The sequence below is a fragment of the Oncorhynchus mykiss genome, chromosome 13 (genome assembly GCF_057628025.1).
Source record: "Oncorhynchus mykiss isolate SJ-2025 chromosome 13, ASM5762802v1, whole genome shotgun sequence".
Lineage (NCBI taxonomy): Eukaryota > Metazoa > Chordata > Actinopteri > Salmoniformes > Salmonidae > Oncorhynchus > Oncorhynchus mykiss.
Window position 1 is genome coordinate 80,313,332 of NC_143034.1, and position 19,206 is coordinate 80,332,537.

The 19,206-nt window shown below is 41.8% G+C and overlaps 3 protein-coding genes across 3 annotated transcripts in view; 2 read left to right on the top strand and 1 right to left on the bottom strand.

Annotated features, from left to right (window-relative positions):
* The window catches only part of LOC118937847 (NLR family CARD domain-containing protein 3-like), a 527,060-nt gene that overhangs the window by 409,182 nt on the left and 98,672 nt on the right, over positions 1-19,206 (bottom strand). The window lies entirely within an intron of this gene.
* The window catches only part of LOC118937840 (NLR family CARD domain-containing protein 3-like), a 201,525-nt gene that overhangs the window by 127,859 nt on the left and 54,460 nt on the right, over positions 1-19,206 (top strand). The window contains exon 2 of the mRNA XM_090197814.1: positions 8,837-9,022. Within this exon, the coding sequence (XP_090053940.1) occupies positions 8,853-9,022 (170 nt within the window). The 5' untranslated portion in view covers positions 8,837-8,852. The remainder of the gene's footprint in view (positions 1-8,836; positions 9,023-19,206) is intronic.
* LOC118937868 (stonustoxin subunit beta-like) overlaps positions 1-19,206 on the top strand; it is a 397,513-nt gene that overhangs the window by 69,785 nt on the left and 308,522 nt on the right. The gene's annotated exons all lie outside the window — the stretch shown is intronic.

Here is a 19,206-nt window from a genome sequence, read left to right on the forward strand (position 1 = left end):
TTAGTATTAATATTAGATTCATAGACCTGTTCAGTTCATTAGTATTAATATTAGATTCATAGACCTGTTCAGTTCATTACCATAGTATTAATATTAGATTCATAGACCTATTCAGTTCATTAGTATTAATATTAGATTCATAGACCTGTTCAGTTCATTAGTATTAGTATTAGATTCATAGACCTGTTCAGTTCGTTACCATAGTATTAATATTAGATTCATAGACCTGTTCAGTTCATAACCATAGTATTAATATTAGATTCATAGACCTGTTCAGTTCATTACCATAGTATTAATATTAGATTCATATACCTGTTCAGTTCATTAGTATTAATATTAGATTCATAGACCTGTTCAGTTCATTACCATAGTATTAATATTAGATTCATATACCTGTTCAGTTCATTAGTATTAGTATTAGATTCATAGACCTGTTCAGTTCGTTACCATAGTATTAATATTAGATTCATAGACCTGTTCAGTTCATAACCATAGTATTAATATTAGATTCATAGACCTGTTCTGTCATGTACTGTCATGTTGTGTCTTGTTTCTGTCCTTTCCCTTCACCCTGTCTCCCTCTGCTGGTCGTTGTTAGGTTACCTTTTCTCCCCCTCTTTCCCCCAGCTGTGCCTTGTCTCCTCCTAACTACCTCGTCACCCCTTTTCCCACCTGTTCCCTTTTTCCCTCTGATTAGTCCTCTATATCTCTCTCTGTTTCTGCTCCTGTCTTTGTCGGATTCTTGTTTGTGTTGTTCATGCCTGAACCAGACTATCGTCATGTTTGCTGCATCCTCGTCCTGTCCTGTCGGAACCTGCCGGTCCATCTGAGCCTACGTTTTGTTTTGTTATTAAAGAAGCTCTGTTTACGTTAATTCGCTTTTGGGTCCTCATTCACGCACCGTAACAGAAGAATCCGACCAAGAATGGACCCAGCGACTTCGGATCCTCTCCACTCAGCCGTCGAGATCCAGGGAGCGATGCTAGGCAGACACAAGCAGGAATTGTCTGCTGCTCGACATGCCGTTGAGACCCTGGCCACCCAAGTCTCCAACCTCACAGAACAGGTTCACCATCTCCGCCTCGATCCACCGGCCACTTCCAGGGCTTTCGAATCTCCGGAGCCCAGAATCAATAACCCGCCGTGTTACTCTGGAGAGCCCACTGAATGCCGCTCGTTCCTCACCCAGTGTGATATTGTGTTTTCTCTCCAGCCCAACACTTACTCCAGGAGCACTGCTCGTGTCGCCTACGTCATATCTCTCCTTACTGGACGGGCTCGTGAGTGGGGCACGGCAATCTGGGAGGCAAGGGCTGAGTGTACTAACCAGTATCAGGACTTTAAGGAGGAGATGATACGGGTTTTTGATCGATCTGTTTTTGGGGAGGAGGCTTCCAGGGCCCTGTCTTCCCTATGTCAGGGTAATCGATCCATAACAGACTACTCTATTGAGTTTCGCACTCTTGCTGCCTCCAGTGGCTGGAACGAGCCGGCTTTGCTCGCTCGTTTTCTGGAGGGTCTCCGCGCAGAGGTAAAGGATGAGATTCTCTCCCGGGAGGTTCCTTCCAGCGTGGATTCCTTGATTGAACTCGCTATTCGCATTGAGCGACGGGTTGATCTTCGTCACCGAGCTCGTGGAAAGGAGCTCGCGTTCTCCGTTGCCCCCCTCTCCGCATCACTACCATCTTCCTCTGCCGGCTCGGGTGCTGAGCCTATGCAGCTGGGAGGTATCCGCATCTCGACTAAGGAGAGGGAACGGAGAATCACCAACCGCCTCTGTCTCTATTGCGGTTCTGCTGGTCATTTTGTCACTTCATGTCCAGTAAAAGCCAGAGCTCATCAGTAAGCGGAGGGCTACTGGTGAGCGCTACTACTCCTGTCTCTCCTTCAAGATCCTGCACTACCTTGTCGGTCCATCTACGCTGGACCGGTTCGTCAGCTTCCTGCAGTGCCTTAATAGACTCTGGGGCGGAGGGCTGTTTTATGGACGAGACCTGGGCTCGGGAACATGACATTCCTCTCAGACAGTTAAGGGAGTCCACGGCCTTGTTCGCCCTGGATGTTAGTCCTCTCCCCAGGATTCAGCGTGAGACGCTACCTTTAACCCTCACTGTTTCTGGTAATCATAGCGAAACCATTTCTTTTTTAATTTTTCGTTCACCTTTTACACCTGTTGTTTTGGGCCATCCCTGGCTAGTTTGTCATAATCCTTCCATTAATTGGTCTAGTAATTCTATCCTCTCCTGGAACGTCTCTTGTCATGTGAAATGTTTAATGTCTGCTATCCCTCCTGTTTCCTCTGTCTCTTCTTCACAGGAGGAGCCTGGTGATTTGACAGGGGTGCCGGAGGAATATCACGATCTGCGCACGGTGTTCAGTCGGTCCAGGGCCACCTCTCTTCCTCCACACCGGTCGTATGATTGTAGTATTGATCTCCTTCCGGGAACCACTCCCCCCCGGGGTAGACTATACTCTCTGTCGGCTCCCGAACGTAAGGCTCTCGAAGATTATTTGTCTGTAGCTCTTGCCGCCGGTACCATAGTCCCCTCCTCCTCTCCCGCCGGAGCGGGGTTTTTTTTTGTTAAGAAGAAGGACGGGTCCCTGCGCCCCTGCATAGATTATCGAGGGCTGAATGACATAACAGTGAAGAATCGTTATCCGCTTCCTCTTATGTCTTCAGCAGGGAGCCAGGTTTTTCACTAAGTTGGACCTTCGTAACGCTTACCATCTCGTGCGCATCAGGGAGGGGGACGAGTGGAAGACGGCGTTTAACACTCCGTTAGGGCACTTTGAATACCGGGTTCTTCCTTTCGGCCTCGCTAACGCTCCAGCTGTCTTTCAGGCATTAGTCAATGATGTCCTGAGAGACATGCTGAACATCTTTGTTTTCGTTTACCTTGACGATATCCTGATTTTTTCACCGTCACTCCAGATTCATGTTCAGCACGTTCGACGTGTCCTCCAGCGCCTTTTAGAGAATTGTCTTTTTGTGAAGGCTGAGAAGTGCTCTTTTCATGCCTCCTCAGTCACATTTCTCGGTTCTGTTATTTCCGCTGAAGGCATTAAGATGGATCCCGCTAAGGTCCAAGCTGTCATTGATTGGCCCGTCCCTAAGTCACGCGTCGAGTTGCAGCGCTTTCTCGGCTTCGCGAACTTCTATCGTCGTTTCATCCGTAATTTCGGTCAGGTGGCAGCCCCTCTCACAGCCCTTACTTCTGTCAAGACGTGCTTTAAGTGGTCCGTTTCCGCCCAGGGAGCTTTTGATCTCCTCAAGAATCGTTTTACATCCGCACCTATCCTTGTTATACCTGACGTCTCTAGACAGTTCATTGTCGAGGTTGACGCGTCAGAGGTGGGCGTGGGAGCCATTCTTTCTCAGCGCTCCTTCTCTGACGACAAGGTCCACCCTTGCGCGTATTTTTCTCATCGCCTGTCGCCGTCGGAACGTAACTATGATGTGGGAAACCGCGAACTGCTCGCCATCCGCTTAGCCCTAGGCGAATGGCGACAGTGGTTGGAGGGGGCGACCGTTCCTTTTGTCGTTTGGACTGACCATAGGAACCTTGAGTACATCCGTTCTGCCAAACGACTTAATGCGCGTCAGGCGCGCTGGGCGCTGTTTTTCGCTCGTTTCGAGTTCGTGATTTCTTATCGTCCGGGCTCTAAGAACACCAAGCCTGATGCTTTATCTCGTCTCTTCAGTTCTTCAGTAGCCTCCACTGACCCCGAGGGGATTCTCCCTGAGGGGCGTGTTGTCGGGTTGACTGTCTGGGGAATTGAGAGGCAGGTAAAGCAAGCACTCACTCAAACTCCGTCGCCGCGCGCTTGTCCCAGGAACCTTCTTTTCGTTCCCGTTCCTACTCGTCTGGCCGTTCTTCAGTGGGCTCACTCTGCCAAGTTAGCCGGCCTCCCTGGCGTTCGGGGTACGCTTGCTTCCATTCGCCAGCGCTTTTGGTGGCCCACCCGGGAGCATGACACGCGTCGCTTCGTGGCTGCTTGTTCGGTCTGCGCGCAGACTAAGTCCGGTAACTCTCCTCCTGCCGGCCGTCTCAGGCCGCTTCCCATTCCCTCTCGACCGTGGTCTCACATCGCCTTAGATTTTGTCACCGGACTGCCTTCGTCAGCGGGGAAGACTGTTATTCTTACGGTTGTCGACAGGTTCTCTAAGGCGGCTCATTTTATTCCCCTTGCTAAGCTTCCTTCTGCTAAAGAGACGGCACAAATCATCATCGAGAATGTTTTCAGAATTCATGGCCTTCCGTCAGACGTCGTTTCGGACAGAGGTCCGCAATTCACGTCTCAATTTTGGAGGGAGTTTTGCCGTTTGATTGGGGCTTCCGTCAGTCTCTCTTCCGGCTTTCACCCCCAGTCTAACGGTCAAGCAGAACGGGCCAATCAGACTATTGGTCGCATCTTACGCAGTCTTTCTTTTCGCAACCCTGCGTCTTGGTCAGAACAGCTCCCCTGGGCAGAATACGCCCACAACTCGCTTCCTTCGTCTGCGACCGGGCTATCTCCTTTTCAGAGTAGCCTCGGGTACCAGCCTCCGCTGTTCTCATCTCAGTTCGCCGAGTCCAGCGTCCCCTCCGCTCAGGCTTTTGTCCAACGTTGCGAGCGCACCTGGAAGAGGGTCAGGTCTGCACTTTGCCGTTATAGGGCGCAGACTGTGAGGGCTGCTAATAAGCGTAGAACTAAGAGTCCTAGATATTGTCGCGGTCAGAGAGTTTGGCTCTCCACTCAGAACCTTCCCCTTAAGACCACTTCTCGCAAGTTGACCCCGCGGTTCATTGGTCCGTTCCGTATTTCTCGGATCATTAATCCTGTCGCAGTTCGACTTCTTCTTCCGCGATATCTTCGTCGCGTCCACCCGGTCTTCCATGTCTCCTGTGTCAAGCCCGTTCTTCGCGCCCCCGCTCGTCTTCCCCCCCCCCCCCCATCCTTGTCGAGGGCGCACCCATCTACAGGGTCCGTAGGATTTTGGACATGCGTCCTCGGGGCCGTGGTCATCAGTACCTAGTAGATTGGGAGGGGTACGGTCCTGAGGAGAGGAGTTGGGTTCCCTCTCGGGACGTGCTGGACCGTGCGCTGATCGATGATTTCCTCCGTTGCCGCCAGGTTTCCTCCTCGAGTGCGCCAGGAGGCGCTCGGTGAGTGGGGGGGTACTGTCATGTACTGTCATGTTGTGTCTTGTTTCTGTCCTTTCCCTTCACCCTGTCTCCCTCTGCTGGTCGTTGTTAGGTTACCTTTTCTCCCCCTCTTTCCCCCAGCTGTGCCTTGTCTCCTCCTAACTACCTCGTCACCCCTTTTCCCACCTGTTCCCTTTTTCCCTCTGATTAGTCCTCTATATCTCTCTCTGTTTCTGCTCCTGTCTTTGTCGGATTCTTGTTTGTGTTGTTCATGCCTGAACCAGACTATCGTCATGTTTGCTGCAACCTTGTCCTGTCCTGTCGGAACCTGCCGGTCCATCTGAGCCTACGTTTTGTTTTGTTATTAAAGAAGCTCTGTTTACGTTAATTCGCTTTTGGGTCCTCATTCACGCACCGTAACATGTTCAGTTCATTACCATAGTATTAATATTAGATTCATAGACCTGTTCAGTTCATTAGTATTAATATTAGATTCATAAACCTGTTCAGTTCATTACCATAGTATTAATATTAGATTCATAGACCTGTTCAGTTCATTAGTATTAGTATTAGATTCATAGACCTGTTCAGTTCATTAGTATTAGTATTAGATTCATAGACCTGTTCAGTTCATTACCATAGTATTAATATTAGACCTGTTCAGTTCATTACCATAGTATTAATATTAGATTCATAGACCTGTTCAGTCCATTAGTATTAATATTAGATTCATAGACCTGTTTAGTTCATTACCATAGTATTAATATTAGATTCATAGACCTGTTCAGTTCATTCGTATTAATATTAGATTCATAGACCTGTTCAGTTCATTACCATAGTATTAATATTAGATTCATAGACCTGTTCAGTTCATAACCATAGTATTAATATTAGATTCATAGACCTGTTCAGTTCATTACCATAGTATTAATATTGGATTCATAGACCTGTTCAGTTCATTACCACAGTATTAATATTAGATTCATAGACCTGTTCAGGTCATTAGTATTAATATTAGATTCATAGACCTGTTCAGTTCATTACCATAGTATTATTAGACTCATAGACGTGTTCAGTTCATTAGTATTAATATTAGATTCATAGACCTGTTCAGTTCATTACCATAGTATTAATATTAGATTCATAGACCTGTTCAGTTCATTACCATAGTATTAGATTCATAGACCTGTTCAGTTCATAACCATAGTATTAATATTAGATTCATAGACCTGTTCAGTTCATTACCATAGTATTAGATTCATAGACCTGTTCAGTTCATTAGTATTAATATTAGACCTGTTCAGTTCATTACCATAATATTAATATTAGATTCATAGACCTGTTCAGTTCATTAGTATTAATATTAGATTCATATACCTGTTCAGTTCATAATCATAGTATTAATATTAGATTCATAGACCTGTTCAGTTCATTACCATAGTATTAGTATTAGATTCATAGACCTGTTCAGTTCATTACCATAGTATTAATATTAGACCTGTTCAGTTCATTACCATAGTATTAATATTAGATTCATAGACCTGTTCAGTTCATTAGTATTAATATTAGATTCATATACCTGTTCAGTTCATTATCATAGTATTAATATTATATTAATTGATTGAAATTATGACCATCCTCAGTAGCCTATTGCAGCAGGCTACTGGGCAACAGAAACACTTCTTACCTCAACATCTCCTTGATATTCATGTTAAATAAATTAATCTGTCAATTTGTACTAAGCAAGCTGCTAAATCATCTTGACCAGTAGGTTATCTGCATTTTTGTTTTATTTTATTTAACCTTTATTTAACTAGGCAAGTCAGTTAATAACAAATTCGTATTTTCAATGACGTCCTACTGGGGAACAGTGTGATAACTGCCTTTTTACCAGATTTTTACCTTGTCAGCTCTGTGATTCAATCCTGCAACCTTTCAGTTACTACCCCAACACTCTAACCACTAGGCTACCTGCTGCCCCAACACTCTAACCACTAGGCTACCTGCCTCCCCAACACTCTAACCACTAGGCTACCTGCCTCCCCAACACTCTAACCACTAGGCTACCTGCCTCCTCTACACTCTAACCACTAGGCTACCTGCCACCCCAACACTCTAACCACTAGGCTACCTGCCGCCCCAACACTCTAACCACTAGGCTACCTGCCGCCCCAACACTCTAACCACTAGGCTACCTGCCGCCCCAACACTCTAACCACTAGGCTACCTGCTGCCCCAACACTCTAACCACTAGGCTACCTGCTGCCCCAACACTCTAACCACTAGGCTACCTGCCGCCCCAACACTCTAACCACTAGGCTACCTGCCTCCCCAACACTCTAACCACTAGGCTACCTGCCGCCCCAACACTCTAACCACTAGGCTACCTGCCTCCCCAACGCTCTAAACACTAGGCTACCTGCTGCCCCAACGCTCTAACCACTAGGCTACCTGCTGCCCCAACGCTCTAACCACTAGGCTACCTGCCTCCCCAACGCTCTAAACACTAGGCTACCTGCCACCCCAACGCTCTAACCACTAGGCTACCTGCCGCCCCAACACTCTAACCACTAGTCTACCTGCCGCCTCAACACTCTAACCACTAGTCTACCTGCCACCCCAAAATAAGATGTAGGCCTATCAGGGGCTATTAGTTAGTTTTCAGGCCTTTCAGGCGGGTTTTCATTGGGCTAAAAAAAGTAACTACAATAAATAACCAGTTTGGATGTGCTTGTTAGTAAACTGTTCTATTTCTAAGAGATAATGAATAAAATAATTAGTTGTCACTGTGTTAACCACAACCAACATGTTGTATCTCTGTTTAGGGGTCAGTGCTCTAAAATGAGTCTCTCTGGGGAGAGAGAGGAGAGGGGCCATGACTCTAAAATGAGTCTCTCTGGGGGAGAGAGAGGAGGGTGGCCCTGCTTCTAAAATGAGTCTCTCTGGGGGACATGACACCAAAACTAAGAGGTGAGCTGACAGTATTGTTTAAGAATGTATATTCTAAATTGTTTTTTATTCAGAAATGATTGCTTATGGGTACATTCTATATAACTGTTCTAGATTTTAGATATCCATTATTTAACAGGAATGGAATGTTGGTATCCTGTATATTTGACTGTGATATGAGGTTGTCTCAGATATCTAAAGATGAATGGACTTACAGATGCCATGTTAATTTGACCCAGTTTCTCACGGCAGGAAAATAACAGCAAATGTGCATTTTATGTGTAAATTTCCCCCTTTAGAAGTCTTTATAAAGCCTTATAGTGGTTTAATCATTTATTTTAACAATAAAATATAATTGACCAACATTTCTGAAAAGTGATATAAAGCATTTTGGAATGAAACTCTTCTTACGTTTCCCCATCTGAGCTCAGAGTAGATGAGATGTAATGTTTGTCTCTGTTGTGTTGAAGCCCAATCAAGCAGGAGAGACCAGCCTCCCCTGTTCCCAGCTGTGTGTCCATGAAGAGTGAATGGTCTATGGATCCTCCTCTATACTTTAGAGAGGGAGACTTTTCTACTGAACAAAGGTAAGAAGAACTCCTGAGTCAGTGAGGTAAACAACACTGTCTCTAGTCATTTCTCCCATTTATTATATATATATATTATTGTTGTTGTTTTCATAATCATGAGGCTTTTCCTTTTGTCCATTTTCAGTCCTAAAACAATATTAAACAAACACAACATGCTGGATCTCTGTTTAGGGGTCAGTTCTCTAAAATGAGTCTCTCTGGGGAGAGAGAGGAGGGGGGCCCTCCCTCTAAAATGAGTCTTTCTGGGGAGAGAGAGGAGGGGAGCCCTGCCTCTAAAATGAGTCTCTCTGGGGAGAGAGAGGAGGGCACTGCCTCTAAAATGAGTCTCTCTGGGGAACATGACACCAAAACTAAGAGGTGAGCTGACAATATTGATTAAGAATGTATATTCTAAATAGTTTTTTAATCAGCATCGATTGCTTATGGGTACATTCTATATAACTGTTCTAGATTTTAGATGTGTATGTCATTTTTTGCAAAACGATATATTGATTAACAGGAATGAAATGTTTGTATCCTGTATATCTGACTGTGATATGTGGTTGTCTCACCTAGATATCTATATATCCATTATTTAACAGGAATGTTGGTATCCTGTATATCTGACTGTGATATGTGGTTGTCTCACCTAGATATCTATATATCCATTATTTAACAGGAATGTTGGTATCCTGTATATCTGACTGTGATATGTGGTGGTCTCACCTAGATATCTATATATCCAATATTTAACAGGAATGTTGGTATCCTGTATATCTGACTGTGATATGTGGTTGTCTCACCTAGATATCTATATATCCATTGTTTAACAGGAATGACATGTTTGTATCCTGTATATCTATCTGACTGTGATATGTGGTTGTCTCATCTAGATATCTATATATCCATTGTTGTCTCACCTAGATATCTATATATCCATTGTTTATCAGTAATGGAAGGGATGGTATCCTATATATTCGACTGTGATATGTGGTTGTCTCACCTAGATATCTATATATCCATTGTTTATCAGTAATGGAAGGGATGGTATCCTATATATCTGACTGTGATATGTGGTTGTCTCACCTAGATATCTATATATCCATTATTTAACAGGAATGGAATGTTGGTTTCCTGTATATCTGACTGTGATATGTGGTTGTCTCACCTAGATATCTATATATCCATTATTTAACAGGAATGGAATGTTGGTATCCTGTATATTAGACTGTGATATGTGGTTGTCTCACCTAGATATCTATATATCCATTATTTAACAGGAATGGAATGTTGGTATCCTGTATATTAGACTGTGATATGTGGTTGTCTCACCTAGATATCTATATATCCATTATTTAACAGGAATGTTGGTATCCCGTATATTTGACTGTGATATGTGGTTGTCTCACCTAGATATCTATATATCCATTATTTAACAGGAATGTTGGTATCCCGTATATTTGACTGTGATATGAGGTTGTCTCAGATATCTAAAGATGAATGGACTTACAGATGCCATGTTAATTTGGCTCAGTTTCTCACGGCAGGAAAATAACAGCAAATGTGCATTTTATGTGTAAATTACCCCCTTTTTGTTTATAAAGCCTTGTAGTGGTTTAATAATTTATTTAAACAAAATAATTTACCAACATTTCTGAAAATGGATATATGGCATTTTGGAATGAAACTCTTCTTATGTTTCCCCATCTGAGCTCAGAGTAGACTGAGCTCAGAGTAGATGAGAGATGTAATGTTTGTCTCTGTTGTGTTGAAGACCAATCAAGCAGGAGAGACCAGCCTCCCCTGGACCCAGCTGTGTGTCCATGAAGAGTGACAAGTCAATGGAGCAACCTTTACAATTCAGTAGAAAAGTCTCCCTCTCTAAACAAAGGTAAGAAGAACTCATGGGTCGTGGTCAGTGAGTTAAACAACACTGTCTCTAGTCATTTCTCCTCTCCCATTTTCCCATTTATTGTTGTTGTTTTCATAATCCATATGCTAATCATTTTGTCCATTTTCATAGTCCTAAAACAATATTAAACAAACACAACATTCCCTCCATGCGTGTGTGCGTGTGCGTGTGCGTGCGTGTGTGTGTGTGTGTGTGTGTGTGTACTCCCTGGATGAGGAGATGTAATCTCATGTTTTGTCCACAGAAACCAACAGGAGAGATCAGAGTCAGAGATTCTCAGTCGTCAGTCTTCCCAGAGTCATCAAACAGACCTGGCCTCCATATTCAGTGTATGTGGTCCTGTTATGTACATTTGTTTTTGTTTACCTCAAGTAAAGTTGATCTGTCAATAACCTCAGGTTAATCTATCAATCTGTAAATCATTCATGAACCTCTCTGGGGTAGGGGGCAGTATTTTGATGTCTGAATGAACAGCATTTTCATTTTAAACTGCCTGCTACTCAGGCCTAGAAGCTATGCATATAGATGTAGATTTGGATATAAATCTAAAGTTTCTAAAACTGTTAAAATAATGTCTGTGAGTAACTGAAACGGCAGGCGAAACCCTGAGGACAAACCATCCCCTCCAAAACAAATTCATCATACCACTTTTTTCAATGTCTGCCAATTTTATTATAAGGTGAAGTCCTCCCAGATTGCAGTTCCTAGAGTTTCCACTAGATGTCAAAAGTCTTTAGAAAGAGTTTCAGGGTGGTTTTTGAAAAAATGAGGTAGAAGTTGTAGTTTTCAATGTCTGTCAATTTTATTATAAGGTGATTGAAGTTGTAGTGTTTCTTCTTGCACGTTCTTTTTGTTTATCTCCGGTAAAGACAATAACGATTTTCTGTCTTAGATTGTATCATTTATTTACATATTAGGGTACCTACGGTTTGATTATAAACGTTGTTTGACTTTTTTGGATAAGTTTATTGGTAACGTTTGGGAATCATTTTGTATTGTATGCAATTTGATGAAGGGAAACCGGTGGATTATTGACTGAAGCGCTAAACTGACTTTTTATGGATATTAAGAAGGACTTTATCGAACAAAAGGACCATTTGTAATGTAACTGGGACCTTTTGGATTGCCAACAGAAGATCTTCAAAGGTAAGGCATTTATTATATCTGTAATGCTCCAGGTGTCGTGGGTGTGGAGTCAAACGCAGGAGACAGAGAATGCAATGGTTGTGCTCTTTAATGCACCAACACACCACAATAATAATGGCCCCAAACAGTACACACACACACATACAAGCACAGGACACACACACACACACACACTGGACTCACACACTGGACACACACTGGACTCACACACTGAACACACACTGGACTCACACACTGGACTCACACACTGGACTCTCACACTGAACTCTCACACTGGACTCTCACACTGGACTCTCACACTGGACTCTCACACTGGACTCTCACACTGGACTCACACACTGGACTCACACACTGGACTCTCACACTGGACTCTCACACACTGGACTCTCACACACTGGACTCTCACACACTGGACTCACACACACACAAACACACACACAGACACGCTGGACACAGACGCACACACAAACGCTGGACACATACGCACACACACAGACACACACATTGGACAAACACACACACACACTGGACACACACTGGACACACACCAGTGGTTGCTAGGCAGTTTCTGTATCACAGCTTCGATCCCAGTTCTATCTGCCTGTTAAATCAGTTTCTGGACCACAGGTTCTAGAACAGTTTCTATCCCAGTTCTATCTGCCTGTTCAATCAGTTTCTGGACCACAGGTTCTAGAACAGCTTCTATCCAAGTTCTATCTGCCTGTTAAATCAGTTTCTGGACCACAGGTTCTAGAACAGCTTCTATCCCAGTTCTATCTGCCTGTTAAATCAGTTTCTGGATCACAGGTTCTAGAACAGCTTCTATCCCAGTTCTATCTGCCTGTTAAATCATCAACCTAAACTGTTTCCATCAGACTATTAGAACATGACTGAATCTTTTGGTTCCTTTTCTGATCTTTTACCACTTTGCATTTTTATTATATATTTTACTGTTTGTGTTTGTACCACAGGAGGTTGGTGGGACCTTAATTGGGGAGGACAGGCTTGTAATGGCTGGAGGGGAATAAGTGGAATGGTATCAAACACGTGGTTTCCATGTGTTCCATTTTATTCACTCTGTTCCAGACATTATTATGAGCCGTCCTCCCCTCAGCAGCCTCCTCTGGTATGTACTGTCCTATATGTGAGAGAGCTCCAACAAGGAATTACAATGTATGTATTACTTTTAATACCTGCAAATGGCAAATAAACTACTAGAACTCCTTATGAATGTCTGCAGCCGACTAGACTGTTGGCGTCTGACAAGAGGTGAAAATATTACAGGAATATTCTGCAAAAGTTGATGAAGACGCCACTCAATCCCCCCAAAACAACATGCAGTCTTTCCACAAGACTCCCATGAAGTTATAGTGTGACGTTATGAGTTGACGTTAAAGTAACATTCTCAGAACATACTGCACTTGTTTTATACTGTTTTAGATGGATCCTCTGTTTATCATCTTGTTTTAGATGGATCCTCTGTTTATCATCTTGTTGTATACTGTTTTAGATGGATCCTCTGTCTATCATCTTGTTTTATACTGTTTTAGATGGATCCTCTGTTTATCATCTTGTTTTATACTGTTTTAGATGGATCCTCTGTTTATCATCTTGTTTTATACTGTTTTAGATGGATCCTCTGTTTATCATCTTGTTTTATACTGTTTTAGATGGATCCTCTGTTTATCATCTTGTTTTATACTGTTTTAGATGGATCCTCTGTTTATCATCTTGTTTAATACTGTTTTAGATGGATCCTCTGTTTATCATCTTGTTTTATACTGTTTTAGATGGATCCTCTGTTTATCATCTTGTTTTATACTGTTTTAGATGGATCCTCTGTTTATCATCTTGTTTTATACTGTTTTAGATGGATCCTCTGTTTATCATCTTGTTTTATGCTGTTTTAGATGGATCCTCTGTTTATCATCTTGTTTTATACTGTTTTAGATGGATCCTCTGTTTATCATCCTGTTTTATACTGTTTTAGATGGATCCTCTGTTTAAACATTTAAACTCTTACAATAACACCGTTAAAATACCAATGTGATCATTTGTTCTATGTTTTTTATGTTGAATAACAACTTGTACAATTATATATATATATATGCTCCATAGTTGTACAAGTAAACAAGGATATATTGTACTTTTCATAATTAAACATACTTGAAACAAGAAAAAGCATGTTACTTGTGAAAACAGTTTAGTTATTGATTCTTCATTGCCTCTGCCAGTCGCAGGTTGATGTTTGTCATGAATCATGACATGGAGGCAGAACTGTGTGATTTCCTCTAGATATGCCAGCTACAAAGTCAAAATTGGCTGTGGAAAATAATGTTGTTTTATGGTCTTAATTTAAGGGAAGGATTAGCAGTGTGGTTAGGGTTGAGGTTAGGATTTAAATCTGATTTTTTGTTTTACTTTGTGCCTGTGCCAACTAGTGACCACTTTGCTGAACTGCCTCCAGGGCAAGATTCATGACAATAAATGCCAACCTGCCTCCCAGTCATCCCCTCCTTATCTTTACAAGACTGCAGAACATACACGCTAGTTATGTGGGGGTTCTCTCATAACCCTCAGTCCCCAGGTGGGTAGATGGCAGGTTGTATAAAGAGAAGCTAGTGATGTGGGGGTTCTCTCATAACCCTCAGTCCCCAGGTGGGTAGATGGCAGGTTGAATAAAGAGAAGCTAGTGATGTGGGGGTTCTCTCATAACTCTCAGTCCCCAGGTGGGTAGATGGCAGGTTGAATAAAGAGAAGCTAGTGATGTGGGAGTTCTCTCATAACCCTCAGTCGCCAGGTGGGGACCATGAATGTATAAACATTAAGGACACCTTTCTTTCCATGACAAACTGTGAATCCAGGTGAAAGCTATGATTCCTTATGTTTCACTTGTAAATGAAAGGGAGTAGAAAGGTGAACTTCTCTGGGATATTTGGGACGCTAACGTCCCACTTGGTCAAAAGCCAGTAAAAATGCACGGCGCCAAATTCAAATAAATTACTATAAAAATCAATCTTTCATGAATTCACACATGAAAGACACCAAATTAAAGCTACACATGTTGTGTATCTAGCCAACATGTCTGATTTCAAAGAGGATTTATGGTGAAAGCACACCAAACGATTATGTTAGATCAGTACACAGCCACAGAAAAACACAGCCATTTTCCCAGCCAAAGATCGGAGTCACAAAAAGCAGAAATATAGATAAAATGAATCACTAACCTTTGATGATCTTCATCAGATGACACTCATAGGACTTCATGTTACAAAATACATGTATGTTTTGTTCAATAATGTGCATATTTATATCAAAAATCCTGGTTTACATTGGCACCATGTTCAGAAATGCCTCCAAAATATCCGGAGAAATTGCAGAGAGCCACGTCAAATAACATCATCATAAACTTTGATGAAAGATACATGTTTTACATAGAATTAAAGATACACTTGTTCTTAGTGCAACCACTGTGTCAGATTTTCTAAAAAACTTTACGGAAAAAGCAAACCATGCAATAATCTGAGACGGTGCTCAGATATAAACAACATTTCTCCTCCATGTTGGAGTCAACAGAAATACAAAATTACATCATAAATACTCCCTTACCTTTGATTATCTTCATCAGAATGCACTCCCAGGAATCCTAGTTCCACTATAAATAAATAAAACATTTGATAATGCCCATTAATTATGTACAAGTAGCTACTTTTGCTAGCACGTTTAGTACACATGTCCAAACGCTTGCGCAGGTCCAGGCGAACGAAAACTTCAAAAAAGTTATATTACAGGTCGAATAAACTTGTCAAACTAAGTAGAGAATCAATCTTCAAGATGTTGTTATCATAAATATTCAATAACGTTCCAACCGGAGAATTCCTTTGTGTCTACAGAAGTAATGGAACGCAAGGTGATATCATGTGGAATGCGCATGACCAGGAACTGGCTCTCTGCCAGACCACTGACTCAAACACCTCCCATCCAGCCCCACATCACAGTAGAGACTTCATTCAACGTTTTGCAGACTGTTGACATCTAGTGGAAGGCGTAGGCAGTGCAAACAGATCCATATCTTACTGGGATTTGAATATGCAATGAGTTGAAAATCGACCAGCCTCAGAATTCTCACTTCCTGTTTGGATTTTTTTCTCAGGTGTTTGCCTGACATATGAGTTATGTTATAGTCACAGACATTTCAAACAGTTTTAGAAACTTCAGAGTGTTTTATATCCAATAGAAATAATAATATGCATATATTAGCATCTGGGACAGAGTAGCAGGCAGTTCACTCTGGGCACGCTATTCATCCAAAGTGAAAATGCTGCCCCCTATCCTAGAGAAGTTTTAAAGAAGGATTGTTAAGCCTGGAGACAATTGAGACAAGGATTGTGTATGTGTGTCATTCAGAGGGTGAATGAGCAAGAAAAATTTTTTAAGTGCCTTTGAACGGGGTATGGTAGTAGGTGCCAGGCGCACTGGTTTGTGTCAAGAACTGCAACACTGCTGGGTTTTCACGCTCATGTTCGACCACCCAAAGGACATCCAGCCAACTTGACAACTGTGGGAAGCATTGGAGTCAACATGGGTCATCATCCCTGCGGAACTCAATGTTAGGAATGTGTCCTTAATTTCTAGTCCACTCAGTGTATAACCTACAGGCTACACTGCTCAGTTAGAGTAATATCTAGTCCACTCAGTGTATAACCTATAGACTACACTGCTCAGTTAGAGTAATATCTAGTCCACTCAGTGTATAACCTATAGACTACACTGCTCAGTTGGAGTAATATCTAGTCCACTCAGTGTATAACCTATAGACTATACTGCTCAGTTAGAGTAATATCTAGTCCACTCAGTGTATAACCTATAGACTATACTGCTCAGTTAGAGTAATATCTAGTCCACTCAGTGTATAACCTATAGACTACAATGCTCAGTTAGAGTAATATCTAGTCCACTCAGTGTATAACCTGTAGACTACACTGCTCAGTTAGAGTAATATCTAGTCCACTCAGTGTATAACCTATAGACTATACTGCTCAGTTAGAGTAATATCTAGTCCACTCAGTGTATAACCTATAGACTATACTGCTCAGTTAGAGTAATATCTAGTCCACTCAGTGTATAACCTATAGACTACAATGCTCAGTTAGAGTAATATCTAGTCCACTCAGTGTATAACCTGTAGACTACACTGCTCAGTTAGAGTCCGTCTGTTAAGTTAACTAGTGACTCCCCATCCCGCATGCGGGAGCGTAATCATCGACTGACACTAATTAGCATAACGCAACGGACATAAATATTCCTAGAAAATATTCCTGTTCATGAAAATCACAAATGAAATTAATTGAGACACAGCTTAGCATTTTGTTAATCACCCTGTCCCACAGCTAGACAAGCATTTGTGTAAGTTTATCGATAGCCTAGCATAGCATTTTGTCCAGCTAGCAGCAGGTACCTTGGTCACGAAAATCAGAAAAGCAATCAAATGAAATTGTTTACCTTTGATGAGCTTCGGATGTTTTCACTCACGAGACTCCCAGTTAGATAGCAAATGTTAATTTTTTACAAAAAAATATTATTTTTGTATAGCTCCGTTTGTTCTTCATGTTTGGCTGAGAAATTCCCCGGAAATTGCAGTCACGATTAGCTCCATAATATCGACGGAAACATGTCAAACGTTGTTTATAATCAATCCTCAAGGTTTTTTTCAAATATCTATTCGATAATATATCCGTCGGGACAATTCGTTTTTCAGTAGGACCGATTGGAGTAATGTCTACCTCTGTATTTTACGTGAGAGTCACCCTGGGAGCCATCAGGTGACCGCTTGCGCAATGTAGCCGCCTACGGGTATTCTTCAACATAAATGCGTAAAACTACGTCACAATGCTGTAGACACCTTCGGGAATACGGAGAAAGAGTAAACTGGTTGATAGCCCATTCACTGCTCAATGGGGACGCATTGGAACGCAGCGCTTTCAAAACATGAGGCACTTCCGGATTGGATTTTTCTCAGGCTTTCGCCTGCAACATCAGTTCTGTTATACTCACAGACAATATTTTTACAGTTTTGGAAACTTTAGAGTGTTTTCTATCCCAAGCTGTCAATTATATGCATATTCTAGCATCTTGTCCCGTTTACTACGGGAATGTTTTTTTTTCCAAAAATGAAAATACTGCCCCCTAGTCACAAAAGGTTTTAACCAGTTAAGCATTAGGGGGCGCTATTAACATTTTTGGATGAAAAACATTCCCGTTTTAAACAATATATTTTGTCACGAAAAGATGCTCGACTATGCATATAATTGACAGCTTTGGATAGAAAACACTCTGACATTTCCAAAACTGCAAAGATATTGTCTGCATATCATTATTTCTATTGGATATAAAACACTCTGAAGTTTCTAAAACTGTTTGAATGATGTCTGTGTGAGTGCAACAGAACTGATGTTACAGGAGAAACCCAGATAAAAATCCAACCAGGAAATGCCGCATTTTTTGAAACCGCCTCATGCCAATGACTCCTTATATGGCTGTGAATGAGCTACGAATGAGCTTACGTTTTCCACGTATTCCCCAAGGTGTCTACAGCATTGTGACGTCTTTTTACGCATTTCCATTGAAGAATGGCCGTAAGGGACCATATATAGCAAGTGGTCACATGGTGTCTCCTGCAGAAAATCTTGTGTAAAATACTGAGGTAGCCATTTTTTCCAATCGCTTCTTATGTGAAACCAATTGCCTCGACGGATATATTATCGAAAATATATGTTAAAAACACCTTGAGGATGGATCCTAAACAACGTTTTCCGTGTTTCTGTCGATATTATGGAGCGAATTTTGAAAAAAGTTTGGCGTTATAGTTGTAGTTTTTTCCCGTTGATTTTTCAGCCAAGCATGATGAAGAAACGGGAGCTATTTCGCCTACAAAAATAATATTTTGGGAAAAAAGGAACATTTGCTATCTAACTATCTAACTGGGAGTCTCCTGAGTGAAAGCATCTGAAGTTCTTCAAAGGTAAATTATTTAATTTGATTGCTTTTCTTATTTTCGTGAAAATGTTGCCTGCTGCCAGCAGAGCCTAGCATAGCATTATGCCATGCTAAACTTACACAAATGCTTGTCTAGTGTTGGCTGTAAAGCATATTTTGAAAATCTGAGATGACAGTGTGATTAACAAAAGGCTAAGCTTGTGTTTGAATATATTTCATTTGCGATTTTCATGAATAGGAAAAGTTTCTAGGGGTATTTATGTCCGCTGCGTTATGCTAATTCGTTTGAGGCGATGATTACGCTCCCGGATACGGGATTACTAGTCGCAAGAAGTTTTAATGATAATCAATGTGTATGGGATTCTATATGTATTTCTCCTTTCTGGAAACTTCGTCAATAGATTTGACTTTTGATCAGACATTACATTTCACCCGTATAATATTATCCTTGGGACTTTCAACGTTAATTTCTCATATCTCACTACTCTAGACTAAGTTTCCCTCTCCT